General features: G+C 41.3%; 1 protein-coding gene across 1 annotated transcript in view; it reads left to right on the top strand.

Moving 5' to 3' along the window:
* Arp3 (Actin-related protein 3) overlaps positions 1 to 23,853 on the top strand; it is a 197,927-nt gene that overhangs the window by 77,413 nt on the left and 96,661 nt on the right. Inside the window, exon 4 of the mRNA XM_076199005.1 lies at positions 265 to 422. Coding sequence (XP_076055120.1) covers positions 265 to 422 — 158 coding nt within the window. The remainder of the gene's footprint in view (positions 1 to 264; positions 423 to 23,853) is intronic.

The raw sequence follows: 23,853 nt of genomic DNA, 5'->3' as shown, positions 1-23,853 counted from the left end.
AATGGAAAATAAGGACATAAAGCAAGTTTGAACCATACATGAAGCATTGCTCATTCTATGTATACCATTTTCTTCTATTTGGGAGGTGGTTCAGTAAAAACTCAGACCCTTTTCATTCACATTAAAACTCTGTTAATCCCTTTTCCATCTCTGCAAATTGCATATGTAATATTGGCATATTTAGTGTGCCATAAATTCACTTTTCAGTTTTCACAATTCATTTCTTGGATTAATAGATTCTAAGTATTAATATCTTGTTTTCAGAAATCATGTTTGAATCCTTTAATGTTCCTGGGCTGTATATTGCGGTACAAGCAGTCTTGTCTCTTGCTGCATCATGGGCATCACGGCAAGTGACAGAACGTTCTCTTACTGGCACCGTTATTGACTCTGGTGATGGTGTTACCCATGTTATACCTGTGGTGAGTGTGAAATGCATATATGTAAAATGCATTAAGCAACATCTTTTATGGGTATGTGAGGATTGATGAAATAATGTAGGTCTGTCTCTGCATTCCTATTTGTCAAATGTCTTAAAATTCTCCCATTCTGTTTATACTATTTCTTAATCCAAATTATTCCATTTATCAGTATTTCTATGCAGAAATTATATCTTTTAATATCACTAGTTAATTTTTATTTAATTCTGTGGCATCTGGTTTCAAATTCTATATTTATGTATATTCCATTCATGACTCTAAAAAGTCAAAACATCAAGAACATACAGTCCATTGTTGGATAAGCAGGCAGCAAGCCAATGTAGAATAATGTAAAAACAAAAATGAAAACCTGAAAAATTAACCCAACTATGCTCATGAAGGAGTAGGTTCTGCTCAGAATAGGCTCCAATTAATTATTGAAGCAACTATAGAACATCATATATATGCACTTCTATAAAAGAAGCTTCAAATTCATGTCCCCAGGAAATAAAAATATGTAAGAAATGTGCAAAATAATAATGGATCCAGCAAGTGCTGCACTCTCCATTAACCTCTTCAGTACGGTTCAAAATCTCGCGGGCAGCATTAGCTGCCAGACGTACGATGTGTCGTAATAATACTCGCATCATAAAATATAGTCACCGCTTATATCGATCGTTCTCTCTTTCACCCGTGAATTTTGATAACCATAGAAAATGTGATGAAGACAGTTTAGAGAGTATGTCATTACGCAAGGGCAACTACAATAAATATAATCAAGATGCCGATATGGCAGCCTCGTGTATCCACTTGCTCCTCATGCCGCCTACGTATGCGGCACCGTATGGTAGGGGTTAAATACATAGAAAAAAGGAAGAAGCTAAGAAACACACCTTAGGGCCAAACAAGATATTAAACTACCATAATCATATCACTCACCGCTCCATTAACACACTGAAAGACAACACACTGCTGCATGCCAGACCCCCTGATATCCACCCTTCTGAATCCTCTCTCCCACGTAAGGACAGAGTCCACTTGGCCAGACTGCGATGCGGTCACCACCCAGCACTTCTAAGCTACCAGAGGAGGCTGGACGACCGTGTTGTGAACAGCTGCCCAGGATGTAACACTTCACCCCATACCATACAACACATAATGGAAGACTGCATTATACACAATCATGCACGCAAACAACACAACATACACTCTATAAAGGATTTGTGGGAAAACCCAGTCTCGGCTGTGGCCTTCCTTGGGGAGACGGGACTGCTCGGACAGACAGTCTAGGGAACGACAACAACAACAACAACAACTACCATACAAGACATCTGGGTCCAGCGGTAATACAGACCTTAAAAGACTTCTTCAGTTTTTGGACGTATAACAAAATCCCATCAGAAAATCAACAAACCAGCCAGAAACCCAGCATTTTGTAGACCCATCTTCTTTCCAGCATTTCCAAACTAATTGAAAAATTGATCTAGGAAAGAAGTAAAGTCCAGCTACCCACCTCCCCTGATCATGGATTCAAAGGCCATTGCACTAGCACACTGCTCAAACATCAAATAATAACGAGGATTTCAACAAGAAGATACAGTAATAGCGGCAGTAGACATAATGAAAGCCTTAGACACAGTCCATAGACATAACCTGTCAAAAAAGATCATGACACATCACAACAATGACATAACTGACCAATTTCCAAGCTAGTAGAGAATGCAGTGACTCAGTAACATCCATATATCAGGAAACAGAAGATTATACTACTTAGTTCCCAGGGAGCTACATGTACTATCACCAGCATTATTCAATTCCTTCACAAGTGACCTTCCTATCCCAAATCCACAGGTTATCAAAATTCTCACCTATGTGCATCATTATACATATGTACTGTAGCTTTTTATTACATATCTAATACATGTGTGCACGCCGAAACCTAATGGACAGTTTTCTACGTAACTGACTTATGTCCGGTATCTAGTACTGGTAATGGATGGACCCGATTTTCAAATAACGGACAAAGGTCTGCACACATTTGTCCGTTAAATCGAGGGTTAAGTGTAGTTGTATTGGGAGACCTTAAGGCTAGGGTAGGAAACGAACCAATAGATGGAGTGATTGGAAAGTATGGAGTTCCAGGTAAAAATCATAGTGGAGCATTGATGGTGATGTGTCTCGAAAGAGAGTTGATAGCAAATACAGTGTTTAGGAAGAAAGTCAAGCATGGGAGAGGGTGGTGGATGGAAGGGTGGCAGATAGAGCATTAATGGACTTTATAATGGTGACCAGGAGACAGTAGGGAGAGTTAAGGATGTACATGTTCTAAGAGGAGAGAGTGGGGGAATATCAGATCATTTTCTGGTGGAAGGTAAATTGTGAGTGGAGAAAGAGGAAAAGGGCAGAAGGTAGGGAGGTACTTAGTGAACTGCTTAAGGGGGTACGCGACACCTGGGGGGGGGTGAATTTGGTCAAGATATGGCATTTTTCAAAACTGTGTTCAAAATGTTCGTATACCACTTAGAAATAAATCCCGACAAATAATTTTCCAGCCGCGCGCAATTTAAAGGTCCTGGGTGAGGATTAAAGGGACATATTTAAAGGCGCAACCCACACTAGAAGGAGGCGTGCCACTTAGGACCTTCAGGCGCAGCGAATAACGTTGAAATTTGATTGAATTTACACTCGCCCAGTGTATCAACGGCCAATACGATTGTGGAGGGGAAGGGAGGAAGGTGGAGGGAGAATATTTCGCCAACTTTGTGCGAAACTAAGCGTTAGTTACCGGCTAGCTCTGAAAAGGGAAGTACGCATGTCTCATGAGCTCTCATTGCAATCTATTACTTTAGCTAGTACATATTACTCTTCAGTACAGTCATCATGGGTAGCAAAAAGAACAAAAGAACATCACAATGACAAAAAACAGCAGTTAAAGATGGCAAGCAGTCAAAGACGACTAAAGATCTCACCACCTCTCACTCCACCACCGCCCTCACCTGCACCTCTGTGACGGTGACAGAGGTAAAGGACAACATTAGACTAAACAATTCAAAGAGGAAGATTAAATCCAAAGAAGAAAGCAAGAGGAAAAAGATCAAGGCTATACAGGAAGAAGAAAGAAGAAGGGACATCATATGATGCTGGAGGGGGTGCCCTACCAACATAGATTGGCGAGGGGAATCTGATGAGGAAAGAGAAGGTGCCCACTACTGGAAAATAAACCTCTTTCCAATGATTTAGATACCCTGAAGACCCCCAGCAGAGAGGTTTCATATGAAGAAACTGCCAAAGGTGCAAAAAAGCAAATTATATGATGTTGTCGTCTGTGCGTCGTCACTACTGTGACATACTTATACTTTAGTTTTTCAGTATTTAAAGTACTTATAATTAAAATATGTTGATAATTTTTACTGTACTTACTTATTATATAATAAGAATTAAGCCATGAAAAAATCAGTCAAATTGGTGAAACTATAAGCAAGTTACAGATATATTCATATTTCAAGTTGCCATATCTCCGTTCGATATTTTTCTACTTTTTTTTAATCATAAAAAATTTAATATACATTAGATTTAAATGAAACTTACAGGGAATATTACTTTTAGTAACTGCTAGGGCCGATCGTTCGAATATTTTGAATAGGGTGAAAGAGTTTGGAGTAATAAGGGAAACGAGCAAAAAAAATGTATTTTTCACGATTTTTGCCAACCATTAAAATTGAAATGCCTGTATGCAAAAGTATAAAGGAAATTGTTCAATTACTCAATGACCGACCCTAGGTGTGCCTACTGACTAATCATAGCCAAAATATAAAACAAATTGGTCCACGTATTATGGTGCTGTACACTTTTAAATGTCGCTACTGGTATACGTACATGTGTACATGTGTACATATGTACATGTGTACATACATCATTCTGCTTCACTTAAAATGTAGGCAATATGGATACCTATTTACCTGAGAAGTTTCAGCTCTTTACTCTAGATATTTTAGAAAATGACCTCCAGGTGTCGCGTACCCCCTTAAATGAGAAAGAAGGGAGAAGGAGTATAAGAAGCTGGGAGGGAGTGAAGGATAGAGTGGAGGAGGAATGAAGATGGTTCAAGTAGGGAGTCATAAGGTGTGCAAAGATGGTATGTGGAACAAGGAGGGAGGGAGGAAATAGAAGGAACGGTAGTGAATGGTGGGATAAGGAAACAAAGAAGGGTGTAGAAGAGAAGAAACAACAGGCTTTCATAGATTGGTTACAAATTAGGATGAGGGAATCATGAGAGTTACAAAATAAAGAGAAGGGAAGTCATGCATAAGATAAAGGAGGCAAAGAGGAGAGCAGATGTGAAATGGGGTAAGAGTATGACAAATTTTTTAAAGTAATAAAAATATGTTTTTGAAAGAATTTGAGAGAGGAAGAGGAGGCAAATCAAATACATACATATACCAAGGCTTTTTCCCCCTTACAAGGGGGGTAGCCAAAAAGAAAAAGGCATAAAATCATTCCCACCCATTCCATCCCTGAATACACTCCACACCCCTCCACCCTCCCTCTTATCTTAGCACCTCCTGAATGACGGGTCATCCCTGCACCTTGTCCACTGCCCTGGGTCAGAAGCAGTGTCGCAAGACACAGCACATCCACAGCAAGGCCGCTTCATTAAATCGGCAACCCCCCCTCTCCGTCCCCCCATTGCATAAAATGAGAGGACGCGGAAAAATCCCTTCGGGCTGTGTCAAATTTTGCTCACACATACTACCTCACCCCCCATCCACCCGCCCATTCCACCTCATGCAATCACAACATCATCCATATACAACCATTCTCCATTCACCCCTATCTTCTGTCCTCTACCGTCCTTCCTCAACAGACATTCCCCTCTTCCCCAAAGCCCCCTTCACCCCATCCATCCACCTCATCCATCCACCTCATCCTAGGACGTCCCCTCGTGTTCACTCCCTCCACATCTGCCTTCCACACCTCTTTTACTAGTCTTTCTTCACTCATTCTTGCCATGTGTCCAAACCATCCTAATATTCTTTCATCAACCCTATCTCCCAACTCCTTTTCCACCCCTGTTCTCCTCCTCACCTCCTCATTTCTCACTCTATCTAGCCTAGTAACCCCCATCATACTTCTCAGACACATCATCTCTAACACATTCAAACTCCTTCTCTCTTCTTCTCTTATGTTCCATGTTTCTGCCCCATACAGTGCTGTTGGCACAATCACTCCTTCATACAGTCTCCTCTTAGCATCCATTCCCAAATGTCTATTCCTCATTACACTCTTTAATCCACCAAGGCATTTACTCGCTTCTCTCAATCTACATTCTACCTCCACTTTCACTCCACCTTTCCCTGCCACATTTGCACCCAAGTATCTAAAACTATCCACTTCCTCCAGTCGCTCTCCCTTAATGCTCACTTCCAGTCTACTGCCACTTTCACCCCTTGTACATCTCATCACCTTACTTTTACCCACATTTATCTTTAGCTTTCTTCTATCACATACTCTCCCAAACTCTGCCACCAATTTCCTCAATCCCTCCTCCGATCCTGCCACAAGCGCAGTGTCATCCGCAAACAGTATTTTAGGGAGTGGTTGTTGTTGTTGTCGTTCCCTAGACTGTCAGTCCGAGCAGTCCGTCTCCCTAAGGAATGCCACAGCTGAAACTGGGTTTTCCCACAAATCCTTTATAGAGTGTATGTTGTGTTGTTTGCGTGCATGATTGTGTATAATGCAGTCTTCCATTATGTGTTGTATGGTATGGGGCGAAGTGTTACATCCTGGGCAGCTGTTCACAATGTGGTCATCCAGCCTCTTCTGGTAGCTTAGAAGTGCTGGGTGGTGGCCACACCGCAATCTGGCCAGGTGGACTCTGTCCTTTGTGGGAGAGAGGATTCAGAAGGGTGGATATCAGGGGTCTGGCATGCAGCAGTGTGTTAATGGAGCGGTGAGTGATATGATTATAAATATGTTTCCAGAGGCTGGTATTTGGTGGTTGTGGAGGAAGAGAAGAGTGTATCTGTGTGTGATACAGGTCTTTGGGTGTTGTTTTAATGTTTCTTGGTGTGTGTGGGTGTTCTGCTATGTAGTGTAGCAGGTGTGATGTGTTTGTGGTGGCTGCGGCAAGTGTTTGTGCCTCTCATGTCGAGGTGGTCCTTGACTTTGAGAACTTTTGTTTCATGGTGTAAATGGTCTGTAGGTGTTGTATTTGTGCAGCCTGTAATTGTTTTTAGGGCTTTGTTTTGTATGATTTGAAGGGTGTTGAGGTGTGTCTCACTGAGATTAGGAGCCCATGCAGGACTCGCATAATTCATCACTGAGCGTATGCATTGTTTGTATATTGTTGTATTAGTTTCTTTGTTTTGTCCAAATGTTGTTCCAGTGATTGACTTAAGTGCGTTAAGTCTAGGTGTGCATTTGTTTTTTTATGTTTGTGATGTGTTGTTTGAAAGACATGGATGTATCATATGTTACACCAAGAATTTTTGGTGTGTTTGTGTGTGGTATTAGAGTGTTGTTGATGTAGAGATGAGGTATGTATTTGTGTTCTATTGTCCAGTTGGTGAGAAGTGTTGCTGTAGATTTGGTTGGAGCTATTTTGAGTCTGTGATGAACCATGTGTTGAATGTATCAAGGTATGGCTAGATTATTTCTGCAGCTTTGTCTGTGTTACGATGTGTGTATGTGATTGTTATGTCATCTGCGTAGGAAGAGATTTGTATTTCTGAGGTGTCTGGTGTGGGTATGTCATGCATGTATAGATTAAAGAGTGTGGGGGATAGAACAGAGCCCTGTGGTACTCCATTCTTAATGTTTCTGATGTGCGATGATTGGCCATTATATGACACATAAGCATTCCTACCTGCCAGATAATTGGCCAGCCATCTTTTGGTGTTATTTTGCATGTCTGTGTTATATATTTTATTTGTTAGATTGTGGCGGGGGATAGCATCAAAAGCTTTACTAATGTCTAATGTTATAAGAAGTGTTCTGTGGTGGGGCCTATCTGAATTGATGCCATCTTTGTGTGAGGTTTATCAGAAGAGTGTTTGTGGAGTGTAGTGGCCTAAAACAGTGTTGTGAGTCAGCAAGGAGAATATGTGGTGTGACAAGTTGAAGTATTAGGCGTTCAATGACTTTAGAGGGGGTGCAGAGAAGTGTGATTGGGCGGTGCGATGTTGGGATTGTTGGGTCTTTGTTCGGTTTTGGAATGGTGATTATTTTACCATGCTTCCAGATGTCTGGTATAGTGTTGTGTGAATAGCTGTAGTTTGCCACGTTTATGAGTGCGTGTATACCTTGTGGACCAATGTGTTTTAGGTGGATGTTACTTATGTTATCAGGGCCACAGGTAGATGAGTGCTTGAGGTTATGTATTATGTGTTTTGTCTGACTGTCTATGAAGGGTGTATAGTCTGAGTCTGTGGGAAAGTCTTTCTTACGTTAAATAGTGTGTCAGTCGTCAGGGTGAGAAGTGAGATGGCTTGTCTGTGCAAAGTGATTTATGAGTGTGTTTGCTTGTTGTCTGTTTGAGGGTAGATTGTCTATTGTTGTGATTATTGCTGTGTGAGAGCGTGTTGTATTACTGTTGGATAGTGTTATGCTGTTGAGTGTTTTGTACAATTTGCTGGTGTTTGTTTTGTGATTAAGTGTATTGATAAAGTTTTGCCAATTTTGTGTTTTTTGTTTGTGTATTTTATTGGCAATCACAGTGTTTAGTGTTTGTATTTGGTCTGCTATGTTTTGAGGGATAGGTGTGGGGGTGTTGTGTTTAAGTGTGTGTCGTTGTCTGATGAGGCCTTGGATTTCTGGTGTGAAGTTGGGGTTGTGTGATTTTCTGTTGCCTCTAGGGATGTATCTCTTGTCTGCATTTTGAATGATTGTATTAAAAGTGTGCACAGCATTGTTTATGTTTGTGATTGGTGTACTGTTAAGTGTTTCAAAATGTTGTTCTGTCTCTTCAGTAAAAGCTTCCCAGTTAGCTCTCTTGTTACTGGTGTATGTGTGTCTGTGGCAAACTGGGGTGCATCTTGTTATGGTGATGATGATTGGAAGGTGGTCAGAACCAAGGGTTCCGACCACTCTCCATGATGTTGTTGGGGTTAGGCAGGGGGAGCAAAAGGTGATATCAGGAGAGGAGGGAGTGTAGAGGGCTTGGTGTGGGATATGTGTATGATTATGTGTGTTGTTCATGATAGTCAATTAGGGAGTGGTTCAATGTGAAGGATGATAGGGAGGGAAATGTAGTTGCAGTGGGAAGCACCAAGAAAATTCCAGTGATTAATGAGGAAAATTGAGGAGAAATAGGGAAAGATAAAGTGAGAACAGTTGTTAAAATGATGAGAGCAGGTAAGGCACCTGGGTTGGATGGGTGTTATGCAGTGTGTCTAAAAAAAAAAGGGAGGTACAATGATGGTGGACTGGCTGGTAAGGTTGTTTAATGTTTGTTTAAAAGAGGGTAGAGTACTAGAGGAATGCATGTATAGTTCCACTTTACAAGGGAAAAGGGACTGGTGTGAGTGTAGTAGTTTCAGAAGAATCAGTTTGTTGAGTGTAGTTGGGAAGGCTTATGGGAGGGATTTGATTGAGAAGATTAGGAGAGGAAGAGTGTGGGTTTAGGACAGGTAGTGTTTGTGTGGACAAGATTTTTATGGTAAGACAGTTATGTGAGAGAGCTTTAGGGAAAGATAACTTTTCTTCTTCTTCTTCTTCTTCTTCTTCATGGATTTGGAAAAGGTTTATGACAGGGTAGACAGGAAGGCACTGTGGGAGGTATTATAGATAGATATGGGATAGGAGGAAAGCTTTTAACCCCTTCCATACGGTGCCGCACACGTAGGCGTCATGGACTTAGATCTCGGTGGCAGCAGCCAATGCCAGCCGTACGACGTGTCGTAATAATACTCGCATCATAAAATATAGTCACCGCTTATATCGATCGTTCTCTCTTCACCCGTGAATTTTGATAACCATAGAAAATGCGATTACAAAAGAATTAGAAAGAATGTCATTATGGAGGGGCGACTACAATAAATATAATCAAGACGCCGATATGGCAGCCTCGCGAATACACAAGCTCCCCATGACGCCTACGTGTGCGGCACCGTATGGAAGGGGTTAAGAGCAGTCAAGAGTTTTTATGAGAGTGGTAGAGCCTGTGTTAGAATCAGAAATGGAGAGAGTGAATGGTTTGAGGTAAAGGTGGGACTTTGCCAGGGATCTGTTATGTTGCCATGGCTGTTCAGTTTATACATGGATGGGATGGTGCAAGAGTAAAAGCAAGGGTAATGGGCTTGGGATTGGAGATGGTTAAAGAAAATGGAGAAAAATGGGGGATAAGCCAGTTGTTTGCTGACAACACTGTGCATGTTGGAGGATGTGGATCAGAAGAGGGATTAAGGAAGCTAGTGACAGTTTGGGAAGGTGTGCAAAAGAAGGAAGTTGAAGATAAATTTGGGTAAAAGTAAGGTGATGAGATGTACAAGGAGAGAATGTGGCAGCAAATTGGAGGTGAATATTAAAGGTGAGAGACTGGAGGAAATATTTTTAGATACTTGGGTGCGAATGTGGTAGGAAAGGGAGGAATGGTGGAAGTAGAGTGTAGATTGAGAGAAGCAAGTAAATGCCTTGGGGGATTTAAAAAGTGTAATGAGAAATAAACATTTGGGAATGGATCCTAAGAGGAAATTTTATGGAGTGATTGTGCCAACGGCACCATATGGGGCAGAAACATGGAACTTAAGAGAGGAGTTACAATGTGTGTGAGATGAAATGCCTCAAAAGTATGATAGGGATTACTAGGCTGGACTGAGTGAGAAACAAGGAGGTGAAGAGGGAGAGCGGGGTGAAAAGGGATTTGGGAGATAGGGTTGATGAAAGAGTATTGGGATGTGGCTGGGCAATAATGGTGTGATAGATGCTTACTAAAACATTTACCAAAACAATAAGACACCACAATCACCAGTTATCCATGAAATTATACACATACATACTAGTGATGTGCCAGAACCAAAATTTTTACCGATACCGATACCGATACCGATATTTTTTTTTAGCATTTTACCGATACCGATACCGATACAGGAATTTAATGGGTTACCGATACCGATACCGATATTTTGCGCATTGCTCACAATGCCTTGTACTTTATTGTGCACTTTTTCATAAAGCTCTGGGATAGTTGTGTTAGAGATGTATTTCCTGCTTGGGATCTTATAGTTTGGTTTTAAGTGATTAAGGAGCCTAGCAAATCCCAGATCTTCTACAATAGATATAGGTTGACAATCTATTGTGATCATTTCAGCAATATATTTGTGTACCTCTTTTGCTGGAGCACTGTTGATGTCCCAAATCTTTTTGTACTGGAGAGTAGCTTCAAGAGTTGGCTGTTGAGATACCTGTTTTGCACTTGAACAGCCTGTTTGACTTTGACTAGAAGTTGAAGTTGAAATTTTTAGCTTTTTGGTAGGTGGAACATTTAAGAATGAGTCAAGTGTTGGGTTTGATTCAGCTGCTTTTTTCTGCTCCAATTCGGCATTTCCAAACTCATCAGGATGTTTATGTTGAAGATGCTTTCTAATATTTGTTGTTGTTTGGGTTTGCCTGTTTATTCCTCCTCTGCTTAATATTGTATTACAGAAATTACAGGATACTTTTGAAGAATCATCTTTGCATACTGTCACTAGATTCCATATAACACTTTGCTTTGACTTAGGCATTATTGCTAATTCTGGCAATTCTAATTGTAATTTAATAAATTTATCACAATATTGACTATCTGAAAAATGCAAGTTCAAATATTAAATATAAATAAATAATTACAATAAATAAATATTAAGAATGAGATCGAAAAGGGTAATAGGATAATAGCCATCAGCTAGCTCTCTTCTCTTCTTACATAAGACTCAAATGATTCCACAACCACATGGCGTGAAAGACACCCTTTACTTTATATATTTATATAATTATTTATTTGTTTCATGAATGAAATTAATTTAACTTAAATTTTCTCTCAAGGTATCGGTATCGGTATCGGTATTTATTTTTCAATACCGATATACCGATACCTTCTATTTTACCGATACCGATATATACCGATACCGATAGCTTGAAAATAAACCGATATTTACCGATACCGATACCGAAGCTTCGGTATATCACTAATACATACATATACCAAGGCTTTTTCCCACCTTACAAGGGAGGTAGCCAAAAATAAAAAGGCATAAAATCATTCCCACCCATTCCATCTCTAAATACACTCCACTCCCCTCCACCCTCCCTCCCATCTTAGCACCTCCTGGATGACGGGTCATCCCTGCACCTTGTCCACTGCCCTGGGTCATAGGTAGTGTCGCAAGGCATAGCACATCCATAGCAAGGCCACTTCTTTAAATCGGCGACCCCCCCCTCTCTGTCCCCCCATGCATTAAAGGAAAAGACTGGGAGAAATCCCTTTGGGCTGCGTCAAATTTTGCTCACACATACTACCTCACCCCCCATCCACCCGCCCATTCCACCTCATGCATCACAACATCATCCATATACAACCATTCTCTACTACAACACCCTTCAAATCATACAAAACAAAGCCCAAAAAACAATTACAGGCTGCACAAATACAACACCTACAGACCATTTACACCATGAAACAAAAATCCTCAAAGTCAAGGACCACCTCGACATGAGAGGCACACAAACACTTGCCGCAGCCACCACAAACACATCACACCTGCTACACTACATAGCAGAACACCCACACACACACATCAAGAAACATTAAAACAATACCCAAAGACCTTTATCATGCACAGATACTCTCTTCTCTTCCTCCACAACCACCAAATACCAGCCTCCGGAAACATATAATCATATCACTCACCGCTCCATTAACACACTGAAAGACAACACACTGCTGCATGCCAGACCCCCTGATATCCACCCTTCTGAATCCTCTCTCCCACGAAAGGACAGAGTCCACCTGGCCAGACTGTGGTGTGGCCACCACCCAGCACTTCTAAGCTACCAGAAGAGGCTGGATGACCACATTGTGAACAGCTGCCCAGGATGTAACACTTCGCCCCATACCATACAACACATAATGGAAGACTGCATTATACACAATCATGCACGCAAACAACACAACATACACTCTATAAAGGATTTGTGGGAAAACCCAGTTTCGGCAGTGGCATTCCTTAGGGAGACGGACTGCTCGGACAGACAGTCTAGGGAACGACAACAACAACAACTCCCTTTCCACCCCAGTTCTCCTCCTCACCTCCTCATTTCTCACTCTATCTAACCAAGTAACCCCCATCATACTTCTCAGACACCTCATCTCAAACACATTCAAACTCCTTCTCTCTTCCTCTCTTATGTTCCATGTTTCTGCCCCACACAGTGCTGTTGGCACAATCACTCCTTCATACAGTCTCCTCTTAACATCCATTCCCAAATGTCTATTCCTCATTACACTTTTTAATCCACCAAGGCTTTTACTCGCTTCTCTCAATCTACATTCTACCTCCACCTCCACTCCACCTTTTCCTGCCACATTTGCACCCAAGTATCTAAAACTATCCACTTCCTCCAGTCGCTCTCCCTTAACCACTTCACTACGGGACTTAAATCTCGCGGGCAGCAGCCAATGCCAGCCGTACGACGTGTCGTAATAATACTCGCATCATAAAATATAGTCACCGCTTATATCGATCGTTCTCTCTTTCACCCGCGAATTTTGAAAACCACAGAGAATGGGATTCAGGGCACATTTGGGAGAATGTAAAAACACAGGGGCGACTACAATAAATATAATCAAGACGCCGATATGGCAGAGTCGCGAATCCACTTGCTCCTCATGACGCCTACGTGTGCGGCACCGTATGGAAGGGGTTAATGCTCACTTCAGTCTGCTGCCACCTTCACCCCTTGTACATCTCATCACCTTACTTTTACCCACATTTATCTTCAGCTTTCTTCTTTCACACAATCTCCCAAACTCTATCACCAACTTCCTCAATCCCTCCTCCGATCCTGCCACAAGTGCATTGACGTCCACAAACAATAGCTGGCTCACCTCCCACGTTTCTCCATTTTCTTTAACCATCTCCAATCCCTGACCCACCACCCTTGCATTTATCTCTTGCACCACCCCATCCATGTATAAGTTGAAAAGCCAGGGCGACATAACGCCTCCCTGATGAAGTCCCACCTTTACCTCAAACCACTCACTCTCTCCATTTCTAGTCCTGACACATGCTCTACTACTCTCATAAAAACTCTTGACAGCTCCTAGAAGCTTTCCTCCTATCCCATATATCCGCAAAACCTCCCATAGTGCCCTCTTGTCTACCCTGTCGTAAGCCTTTTCTAGATCCATAAAAGCCCAAAAAACATCCTTCCCCTTTCCTATAGCTTTCTCACATATCTGTCTTACCACAAAAATCTGATGTACACAACCTCTACCCATCCTAAATCCACACTGTTCCTCACCAATTACTCCCTCTGTTCCTCTCCTAATCCTCTCAATCAAGATCCTCCCATAAGCCTTCCCAACTACACTTAACAAGCTAATCCCTCTGAAACTACTACATTCATATGTATATATATATATATATATATATATATATATATATATATATATATATGTATGTATGTATATACATACATACACATACCAAAGGCTTTTTCCCCCTTACACAGGGGGGTGGCCAAAAAGAAAAAGGCATAGAAACCACTCCCACCCATTCCATTTCCTATATAATCCACTCCCTCCACCCTCCCTCCCATCATGGCACCTATGATAAATTGGAGAGAAACAAGAGTATTTCTCCTTTCCTGTATTGTACATACATACATATACATATACCAAGGCTTTTTCCCCCTTACAAGGGAGGTAGCCAAAAAGGAAAAGGCATAAAATCATTCCCACCCATTCCATCCCTAAATACATTCCACACCCCTCCACCCTCCCTCTTCCCTCTTATCTTAGCACCTCCTGGATGACAGGTCATCCCTGCACCTTGTCCACTGCACTGGGTCAGAAGCAGTGTCGCAAGACACAGCACATCCACAGCAAGGCCACATTGAATTGGCGACCCCCCCTCTCCATCCCCCCATTGCATAAAATGAGAAGACGGGGGAGAAATTCCTTCGGGCTGCGTCAAATTTTGCTCACACATACTACCTCACCCCCCATTCCCCCACCCATTCCACCTCATGCATCACATCATCATCCATATACAACCATTCTCCATTCACCCCTATCTTCTGTCCTCTCCCATCCTTCCTCAACAGACATTCCCCTCTTCCCCAAAGCCCCCTTCACCCCATCCATCCACCTCATCCTAGGATGTCCCCTCATGAAAAAGTATGTGTATATATATATTTTATATATTTACATATATAATATATATATAGATATATATATATATATATATATATATATATATATATATATATTTCTAAATAGAAATGTAGTAGCACATTTGTAGATAACACACAGGAACCCACAGTCGGAGAAAGAATAAACTTCGAATAAAGAATAATCCTATATTTCGGCTATCAACTGTAGCCCTCTTCAGGAAAGTACATAAGAAAGAGAACAGAGGGGACTTATAAACTACAGTAAGAAGAGATGTGGACAGTTGACCTCACTCATTCGGCTGTATTTCTTCATGTTAAAAATAAGAATCATTCTTTCGACTGGGGTAAGGCCAGATTAGTGTTCAAGTCCCACTGTGGTTTCAGGAGGAAAATAGTCGAATCAGCATTAATTGAGGAATGCCCTAATATTAATATTTCTAAAGGGCAGTGGACACCTGACATTATCTCACGCGCAGCAATAAATAAGCTCGTGCGGACTTTACATCCTCCCCTCTCCTCACCCCCTCCCTCCTCCGCCACCCCAGTTAGCCCCGCGTCTGAGTGAGGTCAACTGTCCACATCTCTTCTTACTGTAGTTTATAAGTCCCCTCTGTTCTCTTTCTTATGTACTTTCCTGAAGAGGGCTACAGTTGATAGCCGAAATATAGGATTATTCTTTATTCGAAGTTTATTCTTTCTCCGACTGTGGGTTCCTGTGTGTTATATATATATATATATATTCTCTAAGAAATATCCAAAAAGTACACCCTATACATTATATGGTAAAACTGGAGTGGCTTAGGGCAAGCTATGCCCATAGAATTTTACAATATCCTCACTGAACCAGAAGTATCCCACCATAGCACTAGGTAGTAAACATTATAACTCGTATCTCCTGCTCCACATTTACATACATATACCAAGGCTTTTTCCCCCTTACAAGGGAGGTAGTCAAAAAGCAAAAGGTATAAAACCATTCCCACCCATTCCATTCCTAAATACACCCCACTCCCCTCCACCCTCCCTCTTATCTTAGCACTTCCTGGATGACTGGTCATCCCTGCACCTTGTCCACTGCCCTGGGTCAGAGGCAGTGCCTCAAGACAAAGTGCATCCACAGCAAGGCCACTTCATTAAATCGGTGGCCCCCCTCTCTGTCCCCCTATCATAAAATTTTGCTCACACATACTACCTCACCCCCCATCCCCCCACCCATTCCACCTCATGCATCACAACATCATCCATATACAACCATTTTCCATTCACCCCTATCTTCTGTCCTCTCCCGTCCTTCCTTAACAGACATTCCCCTCTTCCCCAAAGCCCCCTTCTCCCCATCCATCCATCTCATCCTAGGACGTCCCCTCATGTTCACTCCCCCGACATCTGCCTTCTATACCTCTTTTACTAGTCTTTCTTCACTCATTCTTTCCATGTGTCCAAACCATCGTAATACTCTTTCATCAACCCTATCTCCCAACTCCCTTACCACCCCAGTTCTCCTCCTCACCTCCTCATTTCTCACTTTATCCAGCCTAATAACCCCCATCATACTTCTCAGACACCTCATCTCAAACAAATTCAAACTCCTTCTCTCTTCCTCTCTTACGTTTCATATTTCTGCCCCATACAGTGCTGTTAGCACAATCACTCCTTCATACAGTCTCCTCCTAGCCTCCATTCCCAAATGTCTATTCCTCATTACACTCTTCAATCCACCAAGGCATTTACTTGCTTCTCTCAATCTACATTCTACCTCCACCTCCACTCCACCCTTTCCTGCCACATTTGCACCCAAGTATCTAAAACTATCCACTTCCTCCAATCGCTCTCCCTTAATGCTCACTTCCAGTGTGCTGCCACTTTCACCCCTTGTACATCTCATCACCTTACTTTTACCCACATTTATCTTCAGCTTTCTTCTATCACACACTCTCCCAAACTCTGTTACCAACTTCCTCAATCCATCCTCTGATCCTGCTACAAGCGCATTGTCGTCCACAAACAATAGCTGGCTCACCTCCCACTTTTTTTCCATTTTCTTTAAACATCTCCAATCCCTGACCCACCACCCTTGCATTTACCTCTCACACCACCCCATCCATGTAGAAGTTGAACAGCCAGGGCGACATAACACATCCGTGACAAAGTCCCCACCTTTACCTCAAACTACTCACTCTCTCCATTTCTAATCCTGACACACGCTCTACTACTCTAATAAAAACTCTTGACAGCTCCTAGAAGCTTTCCTCCCATCCCATATACAGTAAACTCGCGCTTATCTGAATGCGTTTTAACCGAATAATCGCATTGACCGAACATTTTCTCAATACGGTAGCCATCGCTTCAACTGAACGTATTTGGATCTCAACCGAACATTCAAACACCCCGCCGCCTCTTCCGCCACCCCCGCGCCACCCGCAAGCTTCACCAAGTGCTCACACGGTGGCAGCACACTCCATGTTTACACTTGATCGGCTGTTTATACTCTAGAATGTGTTTATGAACTATTATAAGCATTTCCATGTGTATGTTAAGTTTACAGGTACGAATATTGCAGCTGACATTACCGCATAAAACTCTACCGGAATGAAACGCACAAAGTCGGATTAACCGAACATTTCGGTTAATCGGACATTTCTAATCCCCCTTGGAGTTCGGATAAGTGGAAGTTTACTGTATCTGCAAAACCTCCCACAGTGCCTTCCTGTCTACCCTCTTATAAGGCTTTTCCAGATCCATAAAAGCCCAAAAAAACATCCTTATCTTTTCCTTTAGCTTTCTCACATATCTGTCTTACCACAAAAATCTGATCTACACAACCTCTTCCTGCCACATTTACTCTGTTTTATTAATATATTACATAAGTGAATCAATGATTAATTAATGGTGGAAAAAGAAGTAGTTCTGATGATTCCCAGACTCTTACTCATGGCATACTCCTGTAGGAAATCATGCGAGTTTAATTTTTTTCTTACTATATAATGTTATACCAATATTGTATAGATTGAAAGTGGGTCTGCCCCACACCTTCCATAACTCTAACTTCCTTCCATTTCATTTGTTCCTTACACTAACCCTCCAAGTCCCCCTCTCCCCCATCTTACCTATCCTGCCCTGTACTACTACTACTACTACTACTATAGATTGAACTTGATACTGATGTATATGTATTTATTTATCTGGAAATGAGAAACATTCACCAATGCACTGTCCTCCATGCCAATCATAGTCACCCACACACCATATTGTTTTCTGTGTTTTCTTAATTTCTTTTATCAGGGTGTAAGTGCTTTCAGGCAACTTGACTCTCCAGTGCCAACTGATAGTGTGCAATCACATTTTTATTTTAATAACAAGCTCTTGCCAATTCAAAATATAATGACACAAATCATGTTTGTTAGGTACATTCACAAAAAAATGGATCAAGGCTGATTCACACTATATGGTTTGTCTTTATTCATTTATGTTTTGTTTGCTTTCCATCAAAGTGTCATTGTATTCACACCATATGTCTAGGATGCAGTCAGTTTGCATGCAGCTGTTGTTCTGGCACAGTGCCAAATAAATTTTGTGCAAAGGAGATCACTGCATTTGCTCTTCTTTTAAATGAAGATAAAGAAAGTAGAGTTAAAGCTAAAAAAGATTGTGGGTGCACAACTGCCAAAAGAAAAGAGTAAGAGAGTGAATTTTGGACCCTTCACAAGCTCCTCATAGCCCCAGACAAGTTCTATTAACTTTTTGTGGTTCATTGTACAAGGCCTCAAAGTTTCCACAGACTGAAGGTAAGACATACCCTCTCCCCTTTGTTGCTGCTATATGACTGATCTGTAATGGCTGGGATTCTTCCATTACTTATATGTTACATCAGACTGAGTTTCTTCCAAATGTATCCAATACATACGAATGAATGATAGACATGGTCGGAACATCTTCATTGATTTCTTTGTTAAAATACAAAAGCCGAACAAAGACAAACTATTTGAACCATCTAGTGTGAATTGGCCTTCCATAGGAAAAAATGCATCAACCCTGTCATGCCAGTCTACTTACTTTTACAACAATAGAATATTTCCTGTAATGCTGTAATCAAGAGTTCAAAAGTATCAAGGTAAAGAGTGCCATAATTTTGTGAGTTTTATATTTTGTATAGATAACTATTACCATTTTCAAAGGATCTTACGGAGTTTAACCTTTTTCCAAAATGTTATAAAATCAGGGTTGTGCAGTATATGCCAGTGCATGTTATTTGCCAGAAAATATATAAGAACATACAATGAGGGAGACTGCAAGATACCATAAGGCCTATACTAGGCAGTTCCATGTCCATTACCACCTGTCATCCCCATCCATAAAGTTGTTTAACCTTATCTTAAAACAACTAATAGTTTCAGTGCTCACTACATGGTTACTATGTCTATTCCATTTGTTGACCACTATTGGTAAACCAATTCTTGACTATTTCCTTAAATCTAAATTTGTCTAATTTAAACCCATTACTATGAGTACTCTCCTGTTGTCGTAATATGATGACCTTGTCTGCATTCTTTAGATACTTGGGTGTAAATGTGGCGGGAAGGGGAGGAGTAGAGTTAGAATGTAGATTGAGAGAAGCAAGTACCATATTTTTCAGTGTATGACCCGCGGCTTTTTGCCTCAGAAAGGGGCCAAAATTCAGGGGTGCGGGTGATATAAAGGTGCGGGTCATCTGTGGATTCTGGTTAGAAATTGCCCTCTTACGCAGTCAAAAAAAACTGAACGATTAGTTTAGCTGGGTGCCCTCTCGGATCGGGGATTTGCGGGAGAACCGACTGGGTTTGTCGAATGAAAGTTGATCAATGTCATAATACAGTGCGCACGATCGAGACAAACAACAAAGAGAAGGTAGGATTTGTCAGTATCTTACCCGCTTTACATGCTCTTGTTATTAATAAATGTATTATCACAAATAAAACAGGCCTAACTAAACAGCATGAACATACAATACAACACTGACTGGTACCAACACCAACATTGTGTGTCGCGATCAAACAAAAACAAGCCGGCGGCCATTTTCGCAATTACAAATTACAAACTGTACCTGATTCCTTAACCTCTTCACTCCGGGCCAAAATCTTGCGGGCAGCATTAGCTGCCAGACGTACGATGTGTCGTAATAATACTAGCATCATAAAATATAGTCACCGCTTATATCAATCGTTCTCTCTTTCACCCGTGAATTTTGATAACCATAGAAAATGTGATGAAGACAGTTTAGAGAGTATGTCATTACGCAGGGGCAACTACAATAAATATAATCAAGACGCCGATATGGCAGCCTCGCATAACCACTTGCTCCTCATGCCGCCTACGTATGCGGCACCATATGGAAGGGGTTAATGCTAAATTTGTGCATTACATGTGCATAATACGTTTAGGTCTATCCTTGGAGGAATAATCCTCCAAGGCCTCTATTTAAATACTTCTATCTCTAAATTTTATTCTTTGGCAAAAAATCACTTCAGAACTTCGCAATTCTCCTAATAATGTTTTCTTCTGCTGACATAAAAAAGATAAAATTATTTTCTTAATTTAATCTATTTATATTGGGAGAATGCATTTTTATCTCATTAATCATTTCAGTCCTGGGTTTGACTAAGGATGGACAAATTTTTGTCACCACAAAAATCGACATCATGATCCAAGTAAGAGGGTATAAATACCACAGTTTTAAGCGATTAATCATCATTTCACAACAAGCTTACAATGATGACGCAAAAGAAAACAACATCAAGATACCACCAGTGAAGAAGAGGCTAAAAAGTTACGATGCCGATTTCAAGTTAAAGTCAGTCCAGTTTGCGAAGGAGCATGGCAATCGTGCCGCCGGCCGAGAGTACGGAATCGATGAATCGTTGGTGCGGGCATGGAAAAAGCAGGAGGACAAACTAAAACAGGCAAAAAAGGCAAAGAAAAAGCATTTCGGGGGCACCAAGCAAGATGGCCCAACCTTGAAGATAAAGTTGAATCATGGGTGAATGAACAGAGGGCGGCAGGACGGGGGGTGTCTGCAATAAGCATCCGATTAAAAGCAAAAACCATCGCTAAAGATCTTGGCATTGAAGAATTTCAGGGTGGACCATCTTGGTGTTTTAGGTTCATGCGCAGGGAAGAATTGGCGATCCGCACCCGCACTACAATGACACAGAAACTTCCCAAAGATTGGCAAGAAAATCTCAACACTTTTAGGGGTTACACAAGGGACAAGATAAGGCAGCATAAAATCAGTCTTGATCACCTGATCAATATGGACGAAGTTCCTTTAACGTTCGACATCCCGATGACGAGAACTGTCAAGCAAGTTGGTGAGAAAACAGTACCCATCAAGACAACAGGCCATGAGAAATCGAGTTTCACTGTCGTGCTTTCATGTACCGCATTGGGGAAGAAACTCCCACCAATGATGATCTTCAAACGAAAAACTATCCCGAAGGAGAAGTTTCCATCTGGCGTCGTGGTTTGTGCTAATCCAAAGGGGTGGATGGATGAAGGAGTCATGAACGACTGGATTGACTCAGTGTATGTCAAGCGCCCAGGTGGATTCTTCCACACAAAGAAGACCTCGCTACTCATTTTGGACTCTATGACCGCCCATAAAACCGAATCCGTTAAACAACACCTCGAGAAAGTCAACTCAAAGATCGCGATAATCCCTGGCGGTCTTACGAAACTTCTCCAGCCACTTGACATTTCGGTCAACAAGCCATTCAAGGACAGACTGCGTGCTGCCTGGGAGAAGTGGATGGTGGAGGGCGAACATTCCTTCACTAAAACTGGTAGACAACGCAGAGCTACTTACGCTCAAGTGGCAGAATGGGTCGTTCAAGCATGGAAGAAAATTAAAGAATCGACTATTCAGAACGGTTTCCGTAAATCAGAAATGTGCCATCCTGCAATGTTCGATGCATGCTACGACTCGGAAAAGGAATCGGACGAATCCGAAATCGAAATGGAAACGGATGAGGTCACTGCATCAGAATTGGCCGATTTATACCACAACCTCTTCCATGACGATACAGAGGATGAGGAATTCGATGGCTTCGTGAGCGATGATATGCCTTCATAAACATTATTGACTCTGTCGTCTTTGGCATTTATAAACCAATTGATTGATTAATTACTGGTAAACAACCAAACAGGGTTTTATGGCATTATTTACACATTGATTAAGGTTCTTTGTAATATATAAGTGCAATAAAATATATTGAAATGTAATTTGTTGGTTATTCTTCATCTTCATCACAATCAGAAATAAATAGGACTGGAGGAATGCTGGTATCAAGATCATGAATCGCAATGCCGCGTCTTCGACCCATCCCAAGAAACCTGCCAATATCGGAAAACATCTTTTTTTATAAATCACATAAGCATTGATGAAACAGAAAATTTAGAAAAAGCCTCAGCTTTGAAATGACTTTGATCACCACGTCAACGGCCGGCCGTAACAACAACCGCCGTGAGCTGTGCCTGTGTCCACCCATGCATGGGTAGTATACATCGTCGGATCTACACTGCCGTGCACGCCATATGACTGCGGGTCATACAGCAGTGCGGGTCTTGAGACGTGTGGATTTTCACTAAGGTGTAAGGGGGTGCGGGTCATATAACAGTGCGGGCTATAGTCCGAAAAATACGGTAAATGCCTTGGGGGATTGAAAAATGTAATGAGAAATAGACATTTGGGAATGGATCCTAAGAGGAGATTGTATGGAATGATTGTGCTGGCAGCACTGTATGGGGTAGAAACATGGAACATAAGAAAGGAAGAGTTTAATTGTATTTTACCTAGTTGTATTATAAAGGAAGGGAGCTATGCTTGTAGTGACCCATCTTTTTTCTCTCAGCATTTAGTTTGTTCTTAAATTCTTGTATGGTTTTTCCACATACTATTGTTTCGTTCAATTTGTTCCAGACATCCACCATTCTGTGTGGGAAACTATTTTTTTTTTTTTTTCTCTCTCCAGACATCTTGTATAACTATCCTTTTTTAGTTTCTTTTCATGTCCTCTTGTTTTTCTTTTATCCTACATTAATAAGTCTTCTCTGTCAAGGACTTCCATACCTTTCATGATTCTGTAAATGACCAATAGATCTCCTCTTTCTCCTCTTTGTTCCAGGGTTGGTATCAGGGAAGAAAATACTTTTTTTTTTTCCAGAGCCATTTTTCATTTTAAATTTCACCAGAGCCATTTTTGATACTTCCAGAGCCATGTTTTTGCAGGTTCGATTTCCTTCAAACTATTGGAAGTTTAACTCATTACTCATGTGCATGAATATATATATATATATATATATATATAATTTTTTTTTAAACAAATCGGCCTTTAATTTTGGGGGGAGGGGTGAAACTGATTGGCAGACACAGCGCCTCTGTTTCCACTGGCAGTGGTTGGGAGTGGAAATGCACGACAAGCCTTGCAATACACCGTTATTGTACCATCACTGCCCTGATCCACTTCAAGCCAATCTAGGTTCCATGAGCGTATAGTAGATTCATGCTTTACTGGTTTTCGTTTTCCTTGGCCCTTGTCCGTAGAGTTTGAATTAGGCTTTGCTGGTCCAGAAGCGGTTCCTGCCGTCAAAACACTCTCCCTCGATTCTGAAAAGACTGAATCTGAGGGCAAACCATCTTCACTCATCTTCACTCGCTTCACTAGAAATCGCTCCATGATATATGATCATCGAAAGTTTGGCATGGACGTGACGTAAACCTAAGCTAACTAACAAATAATTTTTTATTTTTGTATTTTTTATTCTCCCTCCAAAGATCCATATTTATGAACTAAATATATAATTATCAAATGTTCATATTTATACTTAACCACTACCATATGGTGACGCCTACGTAGGCGGCATGAGGAGCAAGTGGGTACTCGATGATGCCGACGTCGGCATCTTGATTATATTTATTGTAGTCATACCTACGTATCCTCCATTCTCTCTAAACTGGCTTCATCATATTTTCTATGGTTATCAAAATACACGGGTGAAAGAGAACGGACGATTGAGCACTGATTTTATTATT

Source organism: Oratosquilla oratoria, chromosome 15 (genome assembly GCF_046742065.1).
Source record: "Oratosquilla oratoria isolate Oo_2021 chromosome 15, ASM4674206v1, whole genome shotgun sequence".
In the NCBI taxonomy this organism is placed as follows: domain Eukaryota; kingdom Metazoa; phylum Arthropoda; class Malacostraca; order Stomatopoda; family Squillidae; genus Oratosquilla; species Oratosquilla oratoria.
Note: the sequence above shows the minus strand (reverse complement) of the source record. Positions and strands in the feature narration are given on the sequence as shown.